The sequence below is a fragment of the Leptidea sinapis genome, chromosome 31 (genome assembly GCF_905404315.1).
Source record: "Leptidea sinapis chromosome 31, ilLepSina1.1, whole genome shotgun sequence".
NCBI classification, from domain to species: Eukaryota; Metazoa; Arthropoda; class Insecta; order Lepidoptera; family Pieridae; genus Leptidea; species Leptidea sinapis.
In genome coordinates, this window is record NC_066295.1 from 9,281,365 (window position 1) to 9,298,139 (window position 16,775).

General features: G+C 33.4%; 1 protein-coding gene across 2 annotated transcripts in view; it reads left to right on the forward strand.

Annotated features, from left to right (window-relative positions):
- The window catches only part of LOC126974133 (arylalkylamine N-acetyltransferase 1-like), a 146,015-nt gene that overhangs the window by 61,109 nt on the left and 68,131 nt on the right, over positions 1–16,775 (forward strand). The window contains exon 1 of one of the 2 annotated variants that reach the window (XM_050821566.1): positions 9,063–9,345. The exons of the other annotated variant lie outside the window; for it this stretch is intronic. Within the exon in view, the coding sequence (XP_050677523.1) occupies positions 9,256–9,345 (90 nt within the window). The 5' untranslated portion in view covers positions 9,063–9,255. Of the gene's footprint in view, positions 1–9,062; positions 9,346–16,775 lie in introns of those variants that run through there. 2 annotated transcript variants of the gene reach the window in all.

Below are 16,775 nucleotides of genomic sequence, written 5' to 3' on the forward strand. Positions count from 1 at the left end.
TACGGCCTTCCTAAATATGTACGTTTAGTCGACAAACATGATAATTTTATTATTAACTTTTATGTTAATGTGTTATAATGCATGCACTATATTAGTTTTCTTCATAATTTTCAAATGGATCCCAGTTGGATAAAGGCCTCTCCTCCATTCAATTGACTGACAGACGCTAGATGGACTATTCAGACCACAACATGGAAGGGACCTGCAGGGAAGAGAAATGTGGGCAGACCGCAAAAAAGGTGGAGCGATGAGATTAGAGAGATTGGCGGAACTAAATGGCTCGAAAAGGGAAAAAATATAAAGGAATGGAAAGGATATTTTCCTTATGATTGGTTTATTATTAACGCATAACGTTTCACGCGGATATTTACAAGGCTACTTGACATTCGGAAACATTCAGAATTATCATTGTATTGACAGTGTTGTCAGCAATATAGTCAACATTTTGCATATTCTTGGTTTATTTTTAGGTATAACTTTATACCAAGTTTATTTGTCAGGCCGTTAAAAGTTTTTTAGACATTATTTAATATGACTGACGTATTAAAAGCGATTCTTGACTCCTTAAAAAATAAAAAAATACGATTATTAAGGAAATTAAATATATTGTAACAACAATATAAAATATTTTATGATTATAAAGTGAATGATGATTATAGGATGCTTAAAAACTCTTTTACGCAGTTATTTTATTCTTTCGTAAATAATAGTTTATACATTAACGATAATTGAAGTTAAGGGATTTTTCACGGTAATTATTACTCAGACTACTTCGTTGGTATGTTGTAAATGGTTAAAAACTTATATAAAATGTGAGCTTTATAGAAGAAGGGTTATTTTGTATATTGGAATGAGTAAACGGTCGTAACAGCCTGAGCACATGGTCGGATTTGGCACGGCCGGACCATCGGATGGTCCGGTGAGCGTGAGTGAGCGCCTCGCACCAATTGGCCTGTCGTCGTACTCTGTAGGAACCGGACGGTAATTCAAAAAAGGATTTCAAAATCAGTAAGAGAACGTCCAAATCTACCACCCGACCTGAACTAAGCAGAACTGACAAAGCTAATCCAGCTATTCTATTTTAAAAATATTTGCAAACAATTTTAGTCATATAATAGCCCTGGGGAGGTCGCTCTATCGTTAGATATGTTAGAAACCACCCTTTATTAAGGTTATGTTAATATTTAATATGCATCCAGTTTTTGCTTTAAGGGCCAGATAATATGTGACTTTTAATGAGTATTTTAATGTTAAATCCAACACCACATCTAATCGGCTATCCATATTTAAAAAAATGTTAAATCAATCCATTTTCATAATTTGATAAATAAATATATTGTTTTTTAAAACATAGGTAGTGTGTTTATTTTATAAGTTGAAAAAAATATTTTGCCTAACGCGGGGAGAAAAACTACGATTATACAAAAACAATTGATCATATTATGTTATTGAAATTTTCACAATCAAAATGATTTTGATTTGATTGAAAAAACGTATTTTGTTTGATTAGCGGTCGAAATATCGGCATCAAAGCTATAAAATATATAATATCGTGAGTACCCGTCATAATAATTACAATTTAAAAGTTCCGAGATGGTAAAAGCGAAGTAAAGTTATTCCAAATTTTAAACTTTTTGTAAAGACAGGTAAGATAAAGATCTTGTCTATGTCACTACAGAATTACATGACAAAGAGAAGTAATTTTAAACTTTGAGTAACATTGCGTATATGAATAAGACAGATACAGTACAGATAATATGAAAATAAATTAAGAAGAAATCGAGCCTTTTAATTATAAATACTTTTGATGTTGTTTTTAATACAAAAGAAATCTTTATTTATCAAACACAAAGAATTTGGAACTTTTATTCCTCAGCAACCACAATAGATACAGATTGATGAGAAAAGCTTAAAATCGTTGAAATTATACGAGTAGGTAGTCGGGATTAAAAGCTATTTCGGTTAAAACATATCCCATAGTTACATTGAAATTTAGGATTGTTCACAAGGACGTGCCAAGAGTGGCCATTTTGAACAAATTGGTTTGTTAACTGACACTAGACATCCTTTTTGAACTATTTCAAATCTAATATTTTTTTATTGACTATAAGAGATGAGACGAGCAGGGCGTTCAGCTGATGGTAATTGATGCGCCCTGCCCATTACAATGCAGTGCCGCTCAGGATTCTTGAAAAACCCAAAAATTACTACAACTACAATTTCGGTCGTCATCTAAGAGAAATCATAACACGTTAACTCTCATTTGCCCAGTAATTTCACTAGCTACGGCGCCCTTCAGACCGAAACACAATAATCCTTACACATTACCGCTTCACGGCAGAAAAAGGCGCCTTTGTGGTATGAGCCTGGATCCTGTTCAAAGAAGACTCTCACTGGTAAATAACCTTAGCCACCTCTAACAACTCCCTTGGGTCTTCCCTATTCTTTTTATGCCCTGCGGAAGCATAGGGGAAATAGTAATAGTTAAAATGAGTAGTCGGTCAGGAATTAAAACTTTTGTTAAAAAGCATAAAAGGCATTTATTTTCTCAAAATTGATTCCTTTAGAATTCTTTATGATGTCATTTCTAATTTACTAGAAACTACTACCGCTTCGGAAACAAATGGCGCTCTGTGAGAGAACAAGCGGCGCAAGAAACTCTCCCACCATTTTTTTATGCGTACTTTTTAATAAAATATACAATATTGTACTGTCATTTCTATCGCTATAAAATAATCATAATCTAGTCCCAGGCTGTCCAATCACTTAGATATTCAGATGTGGAGAAGTAGGATTAACTACAGAGCCATTTTTAATAAACATTTAATTTTTTTTATAGAGAATACCTGAACAGTGGCTGGGACTTTATTATAAAAGTGTATACATTTAACCTTAAAGCTTTTATGAATCTTATGAAGCCTACTTCGTTATGTTATCAATTTAACTAAACTATCAAAATTTAATATGAAGTTATCGGAAGTCACAAGCTAATAACCATTCGGAAATGAATGCCTTAGACCTGGGAAGAAACGGCGCAAGAAAAACAGTAGGTTTCTTTTATATTTCCTTTTTTAAATAAAATTTCGATACAATCATCCAATTCATTTCTATTTTTTTTTTTAAATAAAAATATGGGACGAGACGAGCAGGACGTTCAGCTGATGGTAATTGATATTTCCTGCCCATTACAATGTAGTGCCATTCAATATTATTGAAAATTCAGACCGAAACATAGTCTGCTTTACGGCAGAAATAGGCGCCGTTGTGGTACCCATAATCTAGCCGGCATCCGGTGCAAAGGAGCCTCCCACTGGTATTTTATTTATTCGATACATTTGATATATATCTTGGCTTCAGATTAGAAGAATATCCTCTTGAGCCCATAACACAAAATTTTTAAGCAAATCCTTGTAACTTGGTGCTCATGAAGTATTTTAGGATAATGGGCTGGGCATTGACCAGGTATATTGGTCCCGTACATAGTTTTCTCCCAGAATTAGCATAGCATTCTCTTAACATAACCGGTTTTTTAATATCGCTACCAGGTTATTTCCAGACGAACGACTGACTGAACACTGAGCCGCAAAGTATTGACTGCAACCAGTTCTTAAAATCGCCAAGATAATAAGATCGATCCACTATAATCCTCTAAAAGATAAGCAAAACCACTCACTTTTTGTCGAAATTGTATTTAATTTTAAAGAAACATACGAAAAATTGTGGATATATATATATTATTCTGCATGACAGATACAAAAATACTTATATAAGTCTATATTCTATTTAACATGTAACTATATATCTATCAGCCACATTCAAAGTTGAATTATACCATCATTTACAGCTAGATATTGTGTCTGTTGGAGGCAGAAGTACCTCCATTTTATGTTATTTTCACGGCTTCACACAATTTCCGTTTCTTGATTACGTTTCAGCCGTCACCTCTCGTCGATCGATTGCGAACGATACTATATTATATTATTAGATAACTCAGTCAAAGATGATACGTATGTAAAAAATTTACAAAATCGCGGAAAATAGCAGTCGGTTTAGGAAAATTATTATGATTTTGAATTTTTTGTTTTTATATTTTATTTCTCCCAGAACTTCGTCAGGTGAACAGAGCTTAATAAAATCCTCCTCTGTTTGGAAAAGGAAGATTTGTTCAAGGTGATCGGCAAATATTTAAGCTTTTTGCTCATTGTTCACTGCCCATCTGCGGCTTTTACAGATGGTATTTGGTCAATGGGGCATTTAAGTCTTTTAGCATACTTCCATAGAGAGTAATCTGTTGAAGTGTCGCGAGTTAGCTTTTGGAGATATTTGTTGGTGGAAATATCATTGAATATTTGTATTTTGCGATTTACTTTCTTTGTTAAGGTATTTCAAATTGCAATAATGATGAAAATAAACTGACGAGTCAGTGCTGCCGCGCTCCACAGTCTACAAAAGGCGTATGGTTTATCCCAATTGGTCGCTTAAGCCCTTCTCAGATATTGACAGTCATGTGCACTTCTAATTGGATCTTTTGCTGACTACACATCTCGTTAGGTACCAGGTCTGCGTCGACGCCTTTACTGTGACGTCCTGCCATTGCAAGGTCAGGAGTGCAGTGCCGATGCCCACGTTTCAGAACAGCACCCACCGCGTTTGGCACTACAAGTCAAATGATTTGGTTAGGATGCATTTTCTATCCTACTTTTAGGACAAGTTTTGTCTCCCTTTCAATGATCCCAGTGCCTGTGACGTTGTTTTTTCCTATATAATGGCCTACAGGGCATATTTCCATACCAAGCTCTTTAGTACCGACAGGTAGCAGTAGTATACCTTAGTTAAAGCACCACTTGACTGCAAAAAAAACAGGTGTATCGAACATTGGTTGCAGCGCTGAGCACAAAGGATCCGAACTGCAAAGTTCTAAAGAGGAAATACAATCGTGCCTCCAAATACTTTAATTAGCGAACGGTGCGCAATCGAATCCCAATCGCTGAAAGCAAGTTTATTCTTAGTACAAAATTATTCAAAATAGTTATGCAGTGTAACTAAATAAACGTAATATACACACACATACATACTACACCTACTTTTAACATTCTTTAACCAACAAATGTTCTAGAACTCTCGATAACAGAATCGAGAAGTCTCACTTCACCAAACCAGTTCCCCTCGCCATATTTTATGGAAAGGAAACACTCGCCCCACGACGACGCCACAATCAACGACACTTAAACGAGAGTAAAGCATGAATAGTAAAGAGTAGCTGTCAAGGTGAGCAAAAACAAGTGGCACGGCGGTCGTTCCATCCTTTTCTCGAAGCAGTTCAGGCTATTTTCGATCCCTATTACTTCGTTGTGAATAAAATTAGAAGCCTGACACTAAACAATGTAATTATATAATACTAGTTGACCCGACAGACGTTGTTCTATATATAGTAAATAAAATACTGTTTTTTTATGAATTTGTCAATAATATTTCATAACCTCAAGAATTATTTCGTAAGATATGCTCCCTGTTGTTGTAATGAAATTGTTTTACAGCAGAACTGTCAAACCGTCAATAAATTCTCACATAGAAAATATGTCCATACAAAACAAATATCATAAAAACAAAATTGTTGTTTTTATTTAATTCCGAACACTTTCATATTTATTCACCTTTTAAACCTTCCCTGGACTTCCACAATCGGTCCAGCCGTTCTCGAGTTTTAGCGAGAGTAACGAAAAGCAATTCATTTTTATGTATATAGATAAATAGATAATATGTATTACTTGTGAGATACTTTGTGTTTTTAATAAAAAAAAAATAAAAAAACATACACTGTGTTTTCATACCATGGCAAAGTCAATTTAGTTATTTAAAACTTAACATAAAATATTTTCAATATTGATATGTTGGGGTAACTAATTATGTAATAACCTCAGACAGTAGGGACCTTAAGTAGGGACTGAATAAATTGACCGATTACATGAATCTCACAACTTTTTACGGTAGAAAAACTGAGTTTCGAACCTATGATTATGATGGCTTTAGTCTGACAGCACAAACAAAAAATAACAGAAAATAATGTTTGTTATATAACGTTGATCATTATATCAGCTAAACGTGCGCTTAGCACTTGCAAAATATTTATATATTATGTCATTATACTCCTTTTTTGTAAAAGAGGTGAACGAGTGAGTGAGTCAGCTGATGGAAAGTTAAAAACAGCCGCTATTCGTATGTACATTCGCAATACCAGAGTTCAACAGATGCGCTGCTGCCTTTTGAAGTGGTAATATTCTCTACGCTTGAAGATGGGGCAGTGCAGCCGACATTAATACCATTGCTGGAATCATTACGAGAAAAATTTAAAGTAATAAACATTTTAACTGTTGCTTCTCAATATATTCTTGATAATGTTATGTACCATACGCACAATGTTAACGCTAGGAACAAACATGACCTTCTTATGCCTACTACTCGGTTAAGTTTAGTTACAAACCCCCTTATTCATAATGGTCAGCTAACTTTAAGCAGCCGCTTAGGAATGTTTTTTCTCATTCTGACTTAGGTCAATAGAAGAAGACAGAGTGAAAATTAGCAATGCTTTAAGTTAGCAGACTATTATGAATAAGGTTACCCCCTTATCATGTCTTTTGTTGGGCGATGTATGTTGTTGTATGCCTTTTACAGTATGAGTCCAGTAAATAAACAAAACAAAATATGTAATACGAAATTAAATAGAATTGTTAAAAAACTTTTGTGTGGTGAAGTTTACTATGGCATAAATGACTTTTTTAATAATATCTACTATAGATTGGGACTGGAGCAACCTTCAGGCTATTAAATAATAACTTTAAGCCCGCTAAGTTTCCTGCGCCCTTCTTTCTTATTTGGTGGTAGTTTTTGACGCACACTAAGTGATTTTAAATCCTATTTTGAATAACGGACACCAGCCGGCAGATGGTTCTACAAAGTGGCTATGGCAAGCCACATACTTGTGCATAAGATCAAATCAAAATAACTTTATTCATGTAGGTCACGGAAATGACACTTATGAATTTCAAAAAAATATGTTTCTTATCGAATCTACCGCTACTTCGTAAAGGGTTGAGGTAATGAGAAGATGTAGCAAGAAACTCATTGCCACCCTTTAAAGATTTACATTTCTATCGATTTACAAATCATTTCAATTACAATATATGTAAAATGATGCAACAAACATACTCAAACGTCAAATAGTCAATGCCTTACATGAGTAAGTCAAAAAAGTAAATATAAATTCAAAAAAAAATATTAAGTACAGTAGCTGCATCATCCACACACACCGTAAATAAATAAAGATGCGCGTAATCCTTCGCAATGTGATGGTGATCAGGTGGTGGAAATCGGATGCTGGTGTTACCCGTAGAAGATGCAAAGAGATCCTATACAATACTAAAGATTTAAGCCGATCCATCTTGTGTTGGAACAAGCTGGCTTGGGAGAGTCCCTACTACCACTGAGATGCAGGATGGCTTAAAGCTGCTGCTTCCCTTACTGAGCACACCAAAAGTAATTTTCTTTATAACAGTAAGGAACGAGACGAGCAGGACGTTCAGCTGATGTCAAAGTCAAAAAATCTTTATTCACTGTATAACTTTATTAGTTATTTAGTGCAAGTCAGGATGAAGTACAAAAGTTACAATAGCATTCAAATACGTATCACAATATTCATTAACAAAATTTAGAACATTAATTCCAACTATCTTTATCATTCAAATAATCTTTCACATTATAATATGGCTTAGATGTTAATTTATTTTTTAAGATACATTAAAAAAATTTAATAGGTAATATTTTAATTATATCGTTTATACTTTGTTCTAGGACTTCATCAGTACGTTTTTGTATTTATTTAGATAAAAATAAGAAATATGTCAAATAGGTACATAGTTTTATGCAATGCCACCGCTCGGGTATAAATAACTAAACCAACCCATTTTACTTGGTTAAACACCTGGAAAACCTACCATGATATATATTATTAGGATAGGACATGTACTATGGCATAATAACCGAACCCACGTTATAAATTGCACCATCGGAATTTATTTGTTGTTACCATTACAAACACATCGTCGTGAAATGTAACCCTTTTGACACCAATTGACTATTAATAAATAATTCAATTAACTATGTGTCGCATTATACTAATACTAAACAAAAGAGCAGCTTAAAAATTGTAGTAAATTTTTAATTGTCTTGAAGAGTATATTTTTTTTAACAAATTTATTCTTTGGAATTTAATATACATCAAAATAAACTTATTTAATGCAATTGATTAGTTTGAAATTTGGTAATCTACCTTGAATTTGAAGGTCTAGAACAAATTCCTCGAGAAATACAGATTATCAAATCTACGAAATAGTTTATGATTCTCCAAGTCATATACGAGTATGTTTTTTTTTATGTAAATAGGGGACGAGATGAGCAGGAAGATCAGCTGATGGTAATTGATACGCCCTACCCATTACAATGTAGTGCCGATCAGGATTCTTGAAAAACCCCAAAAAATCTGAGTGGCACTACAATTGCGCTCGTCACCTTGAGACATAAGATATGAAGTCTCGTTTGCCCAGTAATTTCACTATCTACGGCGCCCTTCAGACCGAAACACAGTAATGCTTACACATTACTGCTTCACGGCAGAAATAGGCGCCGTTGTGGTACCCATAATCTAGCCGGCTTCTGTGCAAAGGTGCCTCCCACTGGTAAAATGGTATACGAGTATGTGTACTGATTCTTTCAAGTATAATAACGTTATTGTTATATAAAAGACTATAATATAATCGAGAAAAGTTAAAACTAACCTTGAATATAATTACAAACAATTAAATATTTCTTTGTTGTAAACATAAAGTTTTAGGGGCATATGCCCTTGATAAATTAGGCCGAAAGTATACCTAAAAATCGTAATAAAACGTCTACATATTATGAAACGAGTACATAATAAATGTTGTTCAATAACGAGTAAGTGTGGCTAATTAATGTGCCTAAATAAATAGTTCACTAGATTCGCTCGGGCAATGTTCGGGCGGATTTGAAAGGAATCGCACACGGGGAGACTTCAGAGCTGTAAATGCATTTATATAAATGAAGCGAGATTTTGCAATCATTCCAACTTGAATTCTAGCCGCGTTTCTGTTACGGGCACGGTCCTCGGTGATTTGCGCGCGACAAGTGACAGTTCGATAACCATAGAGCGTAAACAAATCGTAAATAATAAAAAACAAAATGGCTGTTACAAGTGCACGGAACAATGTGAATTTAAAAGAAAAGGGCCACTTCGAGCAAGAAAATGAAAGAGTTATCGAAAAATACACGGTAAATATTATTTATTTTAGTTTTCTTTATCTATTAGTAGATCTTATTAGTGCATTAATAAAAATATTATAATTAGATTATTGCATTAAATTTTGTGAGGCGATTTAAAATGTTTTCGTTATTAAATTGTCTGATAAAAATATTAGTTTGTTGTGCGATATTAGTATAAAATAGTGTTAAATTTGCAATTTAAATTGAATTGTTTCTGATAAGGTGCATACATTTATAATTAAAACATTTCCGACGGATATTACACTGTAAACTCGTAAAATGTGTTAGAAGTACCTCCGGTTGCAACAAATATTAATATTATGATGTTTAATGTTCTTCTAAATTGTAGTTTAGTCAGATCCTTATCTTTTGTATTTTTGTGAGAGTTTTTGGTTTTAATTTTTTTTAATGGATGAAGATTATAAACGAGTATACATATAGGGTTCACCGGGTTCACCGTCGCCGACTAAAGCGTCGAATAGACGTACCTACATTATGAATTTGAAACTGAAAAATTGTACCTACTTATACGTGACGGGCGGGGATCGAACCGGGGCACCGTAGTGAGAATCAACGGCTTTATCTATTGTGCCATTGACGGTTCGTGATTGTATATAACGTCAACATATAGGTATTTGCGAATAAAAGCGAATTTATATATTTTTAATATATGAATGGTAACAACTCATATTGTAGTTCTAATATGTATTCACTTTTAACAATTTTTGTTAGTTATTCTATAGTTGAAATTAATAAATATATAAATCCTTCAGACCTTGAATTGTTGTCGCCGCGTTATTCATCAAATTAAGTTTGAAACATTTCAATTGTAAAGCAATTGTTCTACACGTTCTTCTACCTGAGCTATTATTTTTCTTCAATCGATTTAGCTCATGATTTGCGTTCATTGAGCGATTCAAAATTCTATTATATTATATATTATGTACTAGTTCTAGTGATAACGGAGTGATTTTAATATCATGAATCTTATTGATTTATATTTATACGATGAGATATTAACATTTTTTAAATTTAACAGCTACATAACGTGTATGATTATTTCAACCTTAAGGCATATAATAAAAAGAAGAGAAACAGAAATAATAAATAAAATAAAATTTATTTGAATTTGATATTTAAGCAAGCCCTCGTTAGTATATAAAATAAATAAAGATTCAAAGCTATTAATATGTAGACCGTACCTCTCGAGTGGAGGAGCATACTTTATCTATAATATTTACTTTATGTGAATACAAGTGCTGACCTGGCAAACATTGTTTTGCTATCTAAGTACCCCGCACCCGTTCATTGTATGAATTGTCATATTATGTAATGAAATGTCATTGGCATAATTACTTGTATTGTGAACCTACATCCGAACATACCTACCTATATAAGGTAGGTATTTTTAATACAAAAATAACGGGTTGCACTCCGGGAGTGCTGGCAGAAGTAAAAACGTGAACATTAATGTTGTACATTTTTGAATAATTTGGAATTGTTAGATAATTATTTCGAACGAATTGCTTTATTTGTCAGTATAAAAGTACTAGTATTTATGTAGTTGAGTACAATTTTCATTGATTTCGCTATCGTTCACAAAATTGACATTTTATATTACATAAAAAAATTAACACTTCAGAACTATTACAATGATTTTACATTAAGAAGTTTATCTCTCAGAAAATCAACTTTCATCCATAATTTCAACGACTGTCTTACGAATCTTCGATCAGGTCACGTGTCCTGACGCGAGTTTAACATTTTTCAATTCAAAAATTAATTAATTTAGTTTCCGATATGTAATAACCAACATAATATCTTTAAGCCCTTCTCCAAATTACGCTCCATCTTATAATATAAGTAATATACGATTGGTTCAGTAGTTTCTTAGTAAAACCGAAAGGAAAAACCGGTATAGATAGAACATAAGTATACATTTACCGACTATTGATTCAGTATTTCTTGTGTGACAATAATTATTTATTCTTGTGGGGCTGGTGTGGTAGTTAATCACCATGGATCACCCAATCTTCAAATAATATAAAATGTTTCATATTGTTATCCTAAGCGGCTTGAACACTTCTGACGTAATGTTTTGATCTGTCTAAACTGCTTACGGTCTGTAACGGATGACAGTCCCAAGATTAGTATTGCGTTACTCTACGCCCTAGTTTTATGATGCGTTACGAAAACTTAAATTCTATATAAATTCTATAAGTCTTTATTGTTTTTTTTTTTTTCAAATCCAAACCCGAGCGAATTTGAAGTATTTTTACAGTAATTTTATGATAATTCAATAACGTTTGCGAACTTATTTCCGTACTAGTTAATTCTAATACTAATCGTTTCCTTTATTATTTTGGAAATCTAAATTTCGTCAAAAGAATGTTTTCAAAGTGTTCAAACACCATAATAATTAATTAATTGATTGATTGACGTAATTAATTGATACATTACCTACACATTACTGTATGAGAAGGTATGTCGGAAAAGGGTATGTATGCATCATCATATAGTGGGTGGTAGTTTTTGAATATCAATTTGAATCATTTATCATAACATAATGTCATACAATAGAATGTATTTAGTGCTTTCTACACGCATGCTAGTAATGGTGACATGCACTGCCATACAGCCTTGACATACAAGATACAATTGCTACGCAATTCGATCTGAGTAACCTCTTATTTAATATAGAGTTCATAGTTGTTGTTTCATCAAAATATAGATACTGTTTTATTAACCGACTTCAAAAAAGGACGAGGTTCTCAATCCGAATGTATTTTTTGAATTCCCGCTAAGAAAATTGAAAATTATGTGTATTTATGTGTGTGTCTCTTATAACTTTTAAAGGGCTCCACTGATTTCATCGCGGTTAGCGCTTTTCGAAAGGCGAGATTATTCTTAGATTTTAAATTCAATTTGGACCGATTTGGACCGGTAGAATTTGAGAAATCTCAAAACAACTACGAAAGGATTTTTTTTTTGGAATAGTTTTTAAACGGTTTTATCGATGGACTGAAAACTGTGTGAAAATCGGTTTATTCATTCAAAAGTAATTTCGGTTTAAAAATTTATAAAATAGGGTTTTATTTAACTTTTCCTAAACTTTTGACCTCGAAGTGCTCACAAATTATATTTTTGAGCTCGAAGTGCATGGAATTAGAGGAAAGTTGCAGGTTAGGGTCAACCGAATACCTAATTGGTTTTATTTAATTAATGCATTAATAGTATTTACGACGTAAAATAGTCATTGCGAAGTTATAATTTTGTTAAAATAGAATTTGGAGGGTATAGGCGGTAAACAATAAGTGCAGAGAAGAAATTATTTTCACAATATTATTACACACACATCGAATAGAAGACAAGTAGTTTCTAAGCAAATTTATTAAACATACGTTCCTACACCTCCTGCTCGTAAATGTTATGTGATGAAATGTTAAAGAAATAAAGCAAGTCATTAATTCCTTTTAAATCGCAGAGAAAAATAATATTTGTACAACTCCCTAGTGAGTAAAATGATGTGAATTTGGAACGTTGAAATTCGTATCAATATCAAACTTTTTTATGGACCTGGCAATCCTTGCTTTCAATTCCATATAGATATGGAATAAGTAGATTTATTGTTTCGTTGTCCTTACTAGGACAGGCAACTGGTTTAAGTATACACATATACACCTCTAGAATAAGTCCTGTCGTAGTCTTGGGCGGCTTGAAACCGTCGCTTCGCTCGGGAATTAAAAAAAAAACCTGTAGCGTCCTTCGCTACGCTATACATCCAATGATGCCCGTGACGTAATACAGCCACTGTGTTCAGTATATAACTTTTAACTTGACATATTTAGATCTATACAATTAAAAATACGAACATATAGGTATAACTCGAAGGTTATAAAGTTGTTATTAATTATTAAACCAATTCTAATCAACTCCCTATTGATCATCATCCTATTATCCTAAGGCCGGCAAAGCTCTTATGATTCCTCTGGTGTTGCAAGAGAATGTAGGCGGCGGTGATCACTTAACACCAGGTGACCCGTACGCTCGTTTGTCCTCCTATTCCATAAAAAAAATATTATTGCCGTTCCAATGCTGAAGCTGTCACGACCATATCAATATAGTTGGCTTTCTTCCTGAAAACTTAAAAAATATATAAGACCCAGCTAGATCGGTTTATCGCCCTCAAACCGCCATTTAGTAAATCAAATTAATATTGTTACAGTCGCTTCCAAGATACGCAAAATGAATACACATAATAGGAACATACATTGATTGTTTCAAAATATAAGATGAATTATACATATGATGAATACAAATAAACAAATAAAAAACAGGTGCAAAATGCTATAGAGTAGGTAATTCTAAATTAGTCAGCCCCACAAAACCTAACAAAATCTACGGCTACTTGTCGTTATAACGATCTTATTGATGAATGCTTTCACCCAAATTAAAAGTCATATATTTAGAACTCGTGTTTAAATATAGTAGTTTATTCAATAATTACAAACGTAATAAATAAATAAAATAAAATAAATATTTATACAAGCTACACATTGTTATTCAATCAATAAATTCCACCTTCGCACGACACGCCACAAATTAGAATATCATCCCCACCATCTGGATATGTGGCGGTCCTCCACAGTGCGGTTTTCAAGGAGCTTTCTTCCTCGTACTACTAAGCTGTGGAATGAGCTTCTTTGTGCGGTGTTTCCGGGACGATACGATATGGGTACCTTCAAAAAAAGCGCGTACACCTTCCTTAAAGGCCGGCAACGCTCTTGTGATTCCTCTGGTGTTGCAAAAGAATGTGGGCGGCGGTGATCACTTAACACTAGGTGACCCGTTCGCTCGTTTGTCCTCCTATTCCATAAAAAAAAATAAGTGCCATAAACTTTAAATACTGCATTTAAAATTTTCGCGCGTAAATTGTCGCGGGACGTCATGTCGTACCGTGACGCGTCAGTGCGCCGTGTAAACAAAATGCTTAGAGGGATTATTGCAATAAATTTAAATTTATTTAAAGGCCATGCAAATAAAATTGTCATAAAATTATAACTGAGAATAAACCAAGAATATGCAAAATGTTTACAAATAGATATTTTGCTTACGATTGGTTTATTCGGACTTTATATCGTTTCCCGCGTTTAGAATTATCATTGTATTGACAGCGTTGTCAGCGATATAGACAATATTTTAAGACCGGTAGATTATACTAGCACTAAGACAACCTGAAGGCCCGATAATGCGTGACATTTGATTTGTCAATGTGTGCTAGTGGTTTAATAATCAAAATAATAAATGAAAATAAACTTTTAAAAACAAGCTTTTATCTGACTTGAAAATAAAATTAATTATATATATATATATTAATTATATAAATAAATATATAAGAAAAATGTCATTATGTACACCGTATCTCCATTGTTCTAAACATTGTTACATTGTGATGGAACATTAAAGAACATTTAGCATAACATTACACCTTCATTCATTTTCTTGTATAGTAAAGCACGTCTGTTATATAAATGGCCATATAAGTCCCTTAGCAAAGTCGATGTAAGACCTCAACCAGAAGTCACTTCGAATACAATTTTTTTACACCAATCCAAATCCGATCCGTGTTCGTGAAAACACGGTCCGAAGTAGTCGTAGAACTATTTCTACTGTTGACGGAAAGAAATCGGATGACGGAAGTCGGATCTAGTTCGTAAACTACCATAGAAATAGTTCTACGACTTCACCGGACCGTATTTTCACGGCTACGGGTCGGACGAGTGCGAAAGCACTCTAATAAATCAATGTTATTTAAATAAAAGATACTTAGTTTTATTATATTTTAAGGTTAATAAACAGTTTCCTTTATCAGTACTAAGCTAAAATAACCTTTTAAAATAAGGAAACTACAACTTACTAAAATTTAAATTTAATAATTTATAATAAATAATTTAATAACCGTTTACAAATGGTTATTTTGTTTTATTTCCCTTAACAAAATTGTCTCCCACAATAGTATATAAACAAAAATAACGTTAATAACGCGAATGTCAAAGTAATATTAATACAACAGGAACAGAAATTAATCTGTTGACAAATCCTGACTTATGAATAATTCATATCAGTCAGTGGCGGATTTACCAGCAGGCTGAGTAGGCTGGAGACTAGGGGCGGCAAATTTTAAGGAGCGGCAAATTTAGTTCATATTTTTTTTTATTTCGATACGCAAAATACGATTTCCGAAAAATCTAAATATAGTCCTAAAAACAATGCTAAATAATAAATATCTCTACATTATCAATTGCTAAACGCTTTATTAATTAAAATTAAAATTTCTCGTTATATCCGATATGAGTCTATCTATGACAACGAGAAATGAAATAATATTGAATCGTTATTGCGTTATTCTAAAAATTAATGATCTAACACGGTACCAGAGTTCTCTATGATACTGACCATACGGGAAAAGTTGATGTAACGAGGATGATGGAGCACAAATCATAAGGTTGGAAATTAATTGATAGAAAATTGATATGATTTTGTGGACTAAGATATCAAAATTTTGAGGCGACAAAAATTGAATAGCCGGCGGGCGGCAAATCTGTTAATCCGCACTGCTTATGATGACTGAAACGTTTTCCGATTGCTTATTGCCTAATATCATTATTTTCACCTGTTTTTCACCACCAAAAGTATCGTATCAGTCCGAATTTACGACAATACCTGGTCGACTTCCCGCCTCCGATTTAACAAAATAATATTCTGTGGAATGTCTATCACAAGTTTAAAATAAAATGCTAACTTAACCAGTGGCTCCTTTGCACAGGATGCCGTCTAGATTATGGGTACCACAATCACGCCTATTTCTGCCGTGACGCGGTAATGTGTAAACATTACTGTGTTTCGGTTTGAAGGGCGCTCACGCCACTCAGAATTTTTGGGTTTTTCAAGAACCCTGAGCGGCACTGCATCAATTACCATCAACTGAACGTTCTACTCGTCTCGACCCTTATTTGTATAAAAAAAAAATAAGCCGTTATTTATTGTCTCTCCTAAAATCTTAATAAGTATTCAAACTTCATATTTCCTTGATATAAAGGAAAATATGATCTTCATTAATTGTAACCTGTTCTTGACCGTTTCGTATTCGCATCACAATTGACCATGATGAAAAACAAAGGACTTTAATGCACTTAAATTCAATGCAAACAGATTTTATCCGATTTCGTGGCAAACTCGACTTGCGTTTTGGTTTGTGCGGATTTTGTTACTTATCTTCTTTATATATATATATAATTCTTCTGTACGTGTGTTGACAGTGAACTCCTCCTAAGCGGCTGGACCGATTGCAATGAATTTTTCTGTGTGTGTTCAAGTAGATTCGAGGATAGTTTAGATTCACAATTGAACTACCTCCTAAATGGCTGGACCGATTTCTA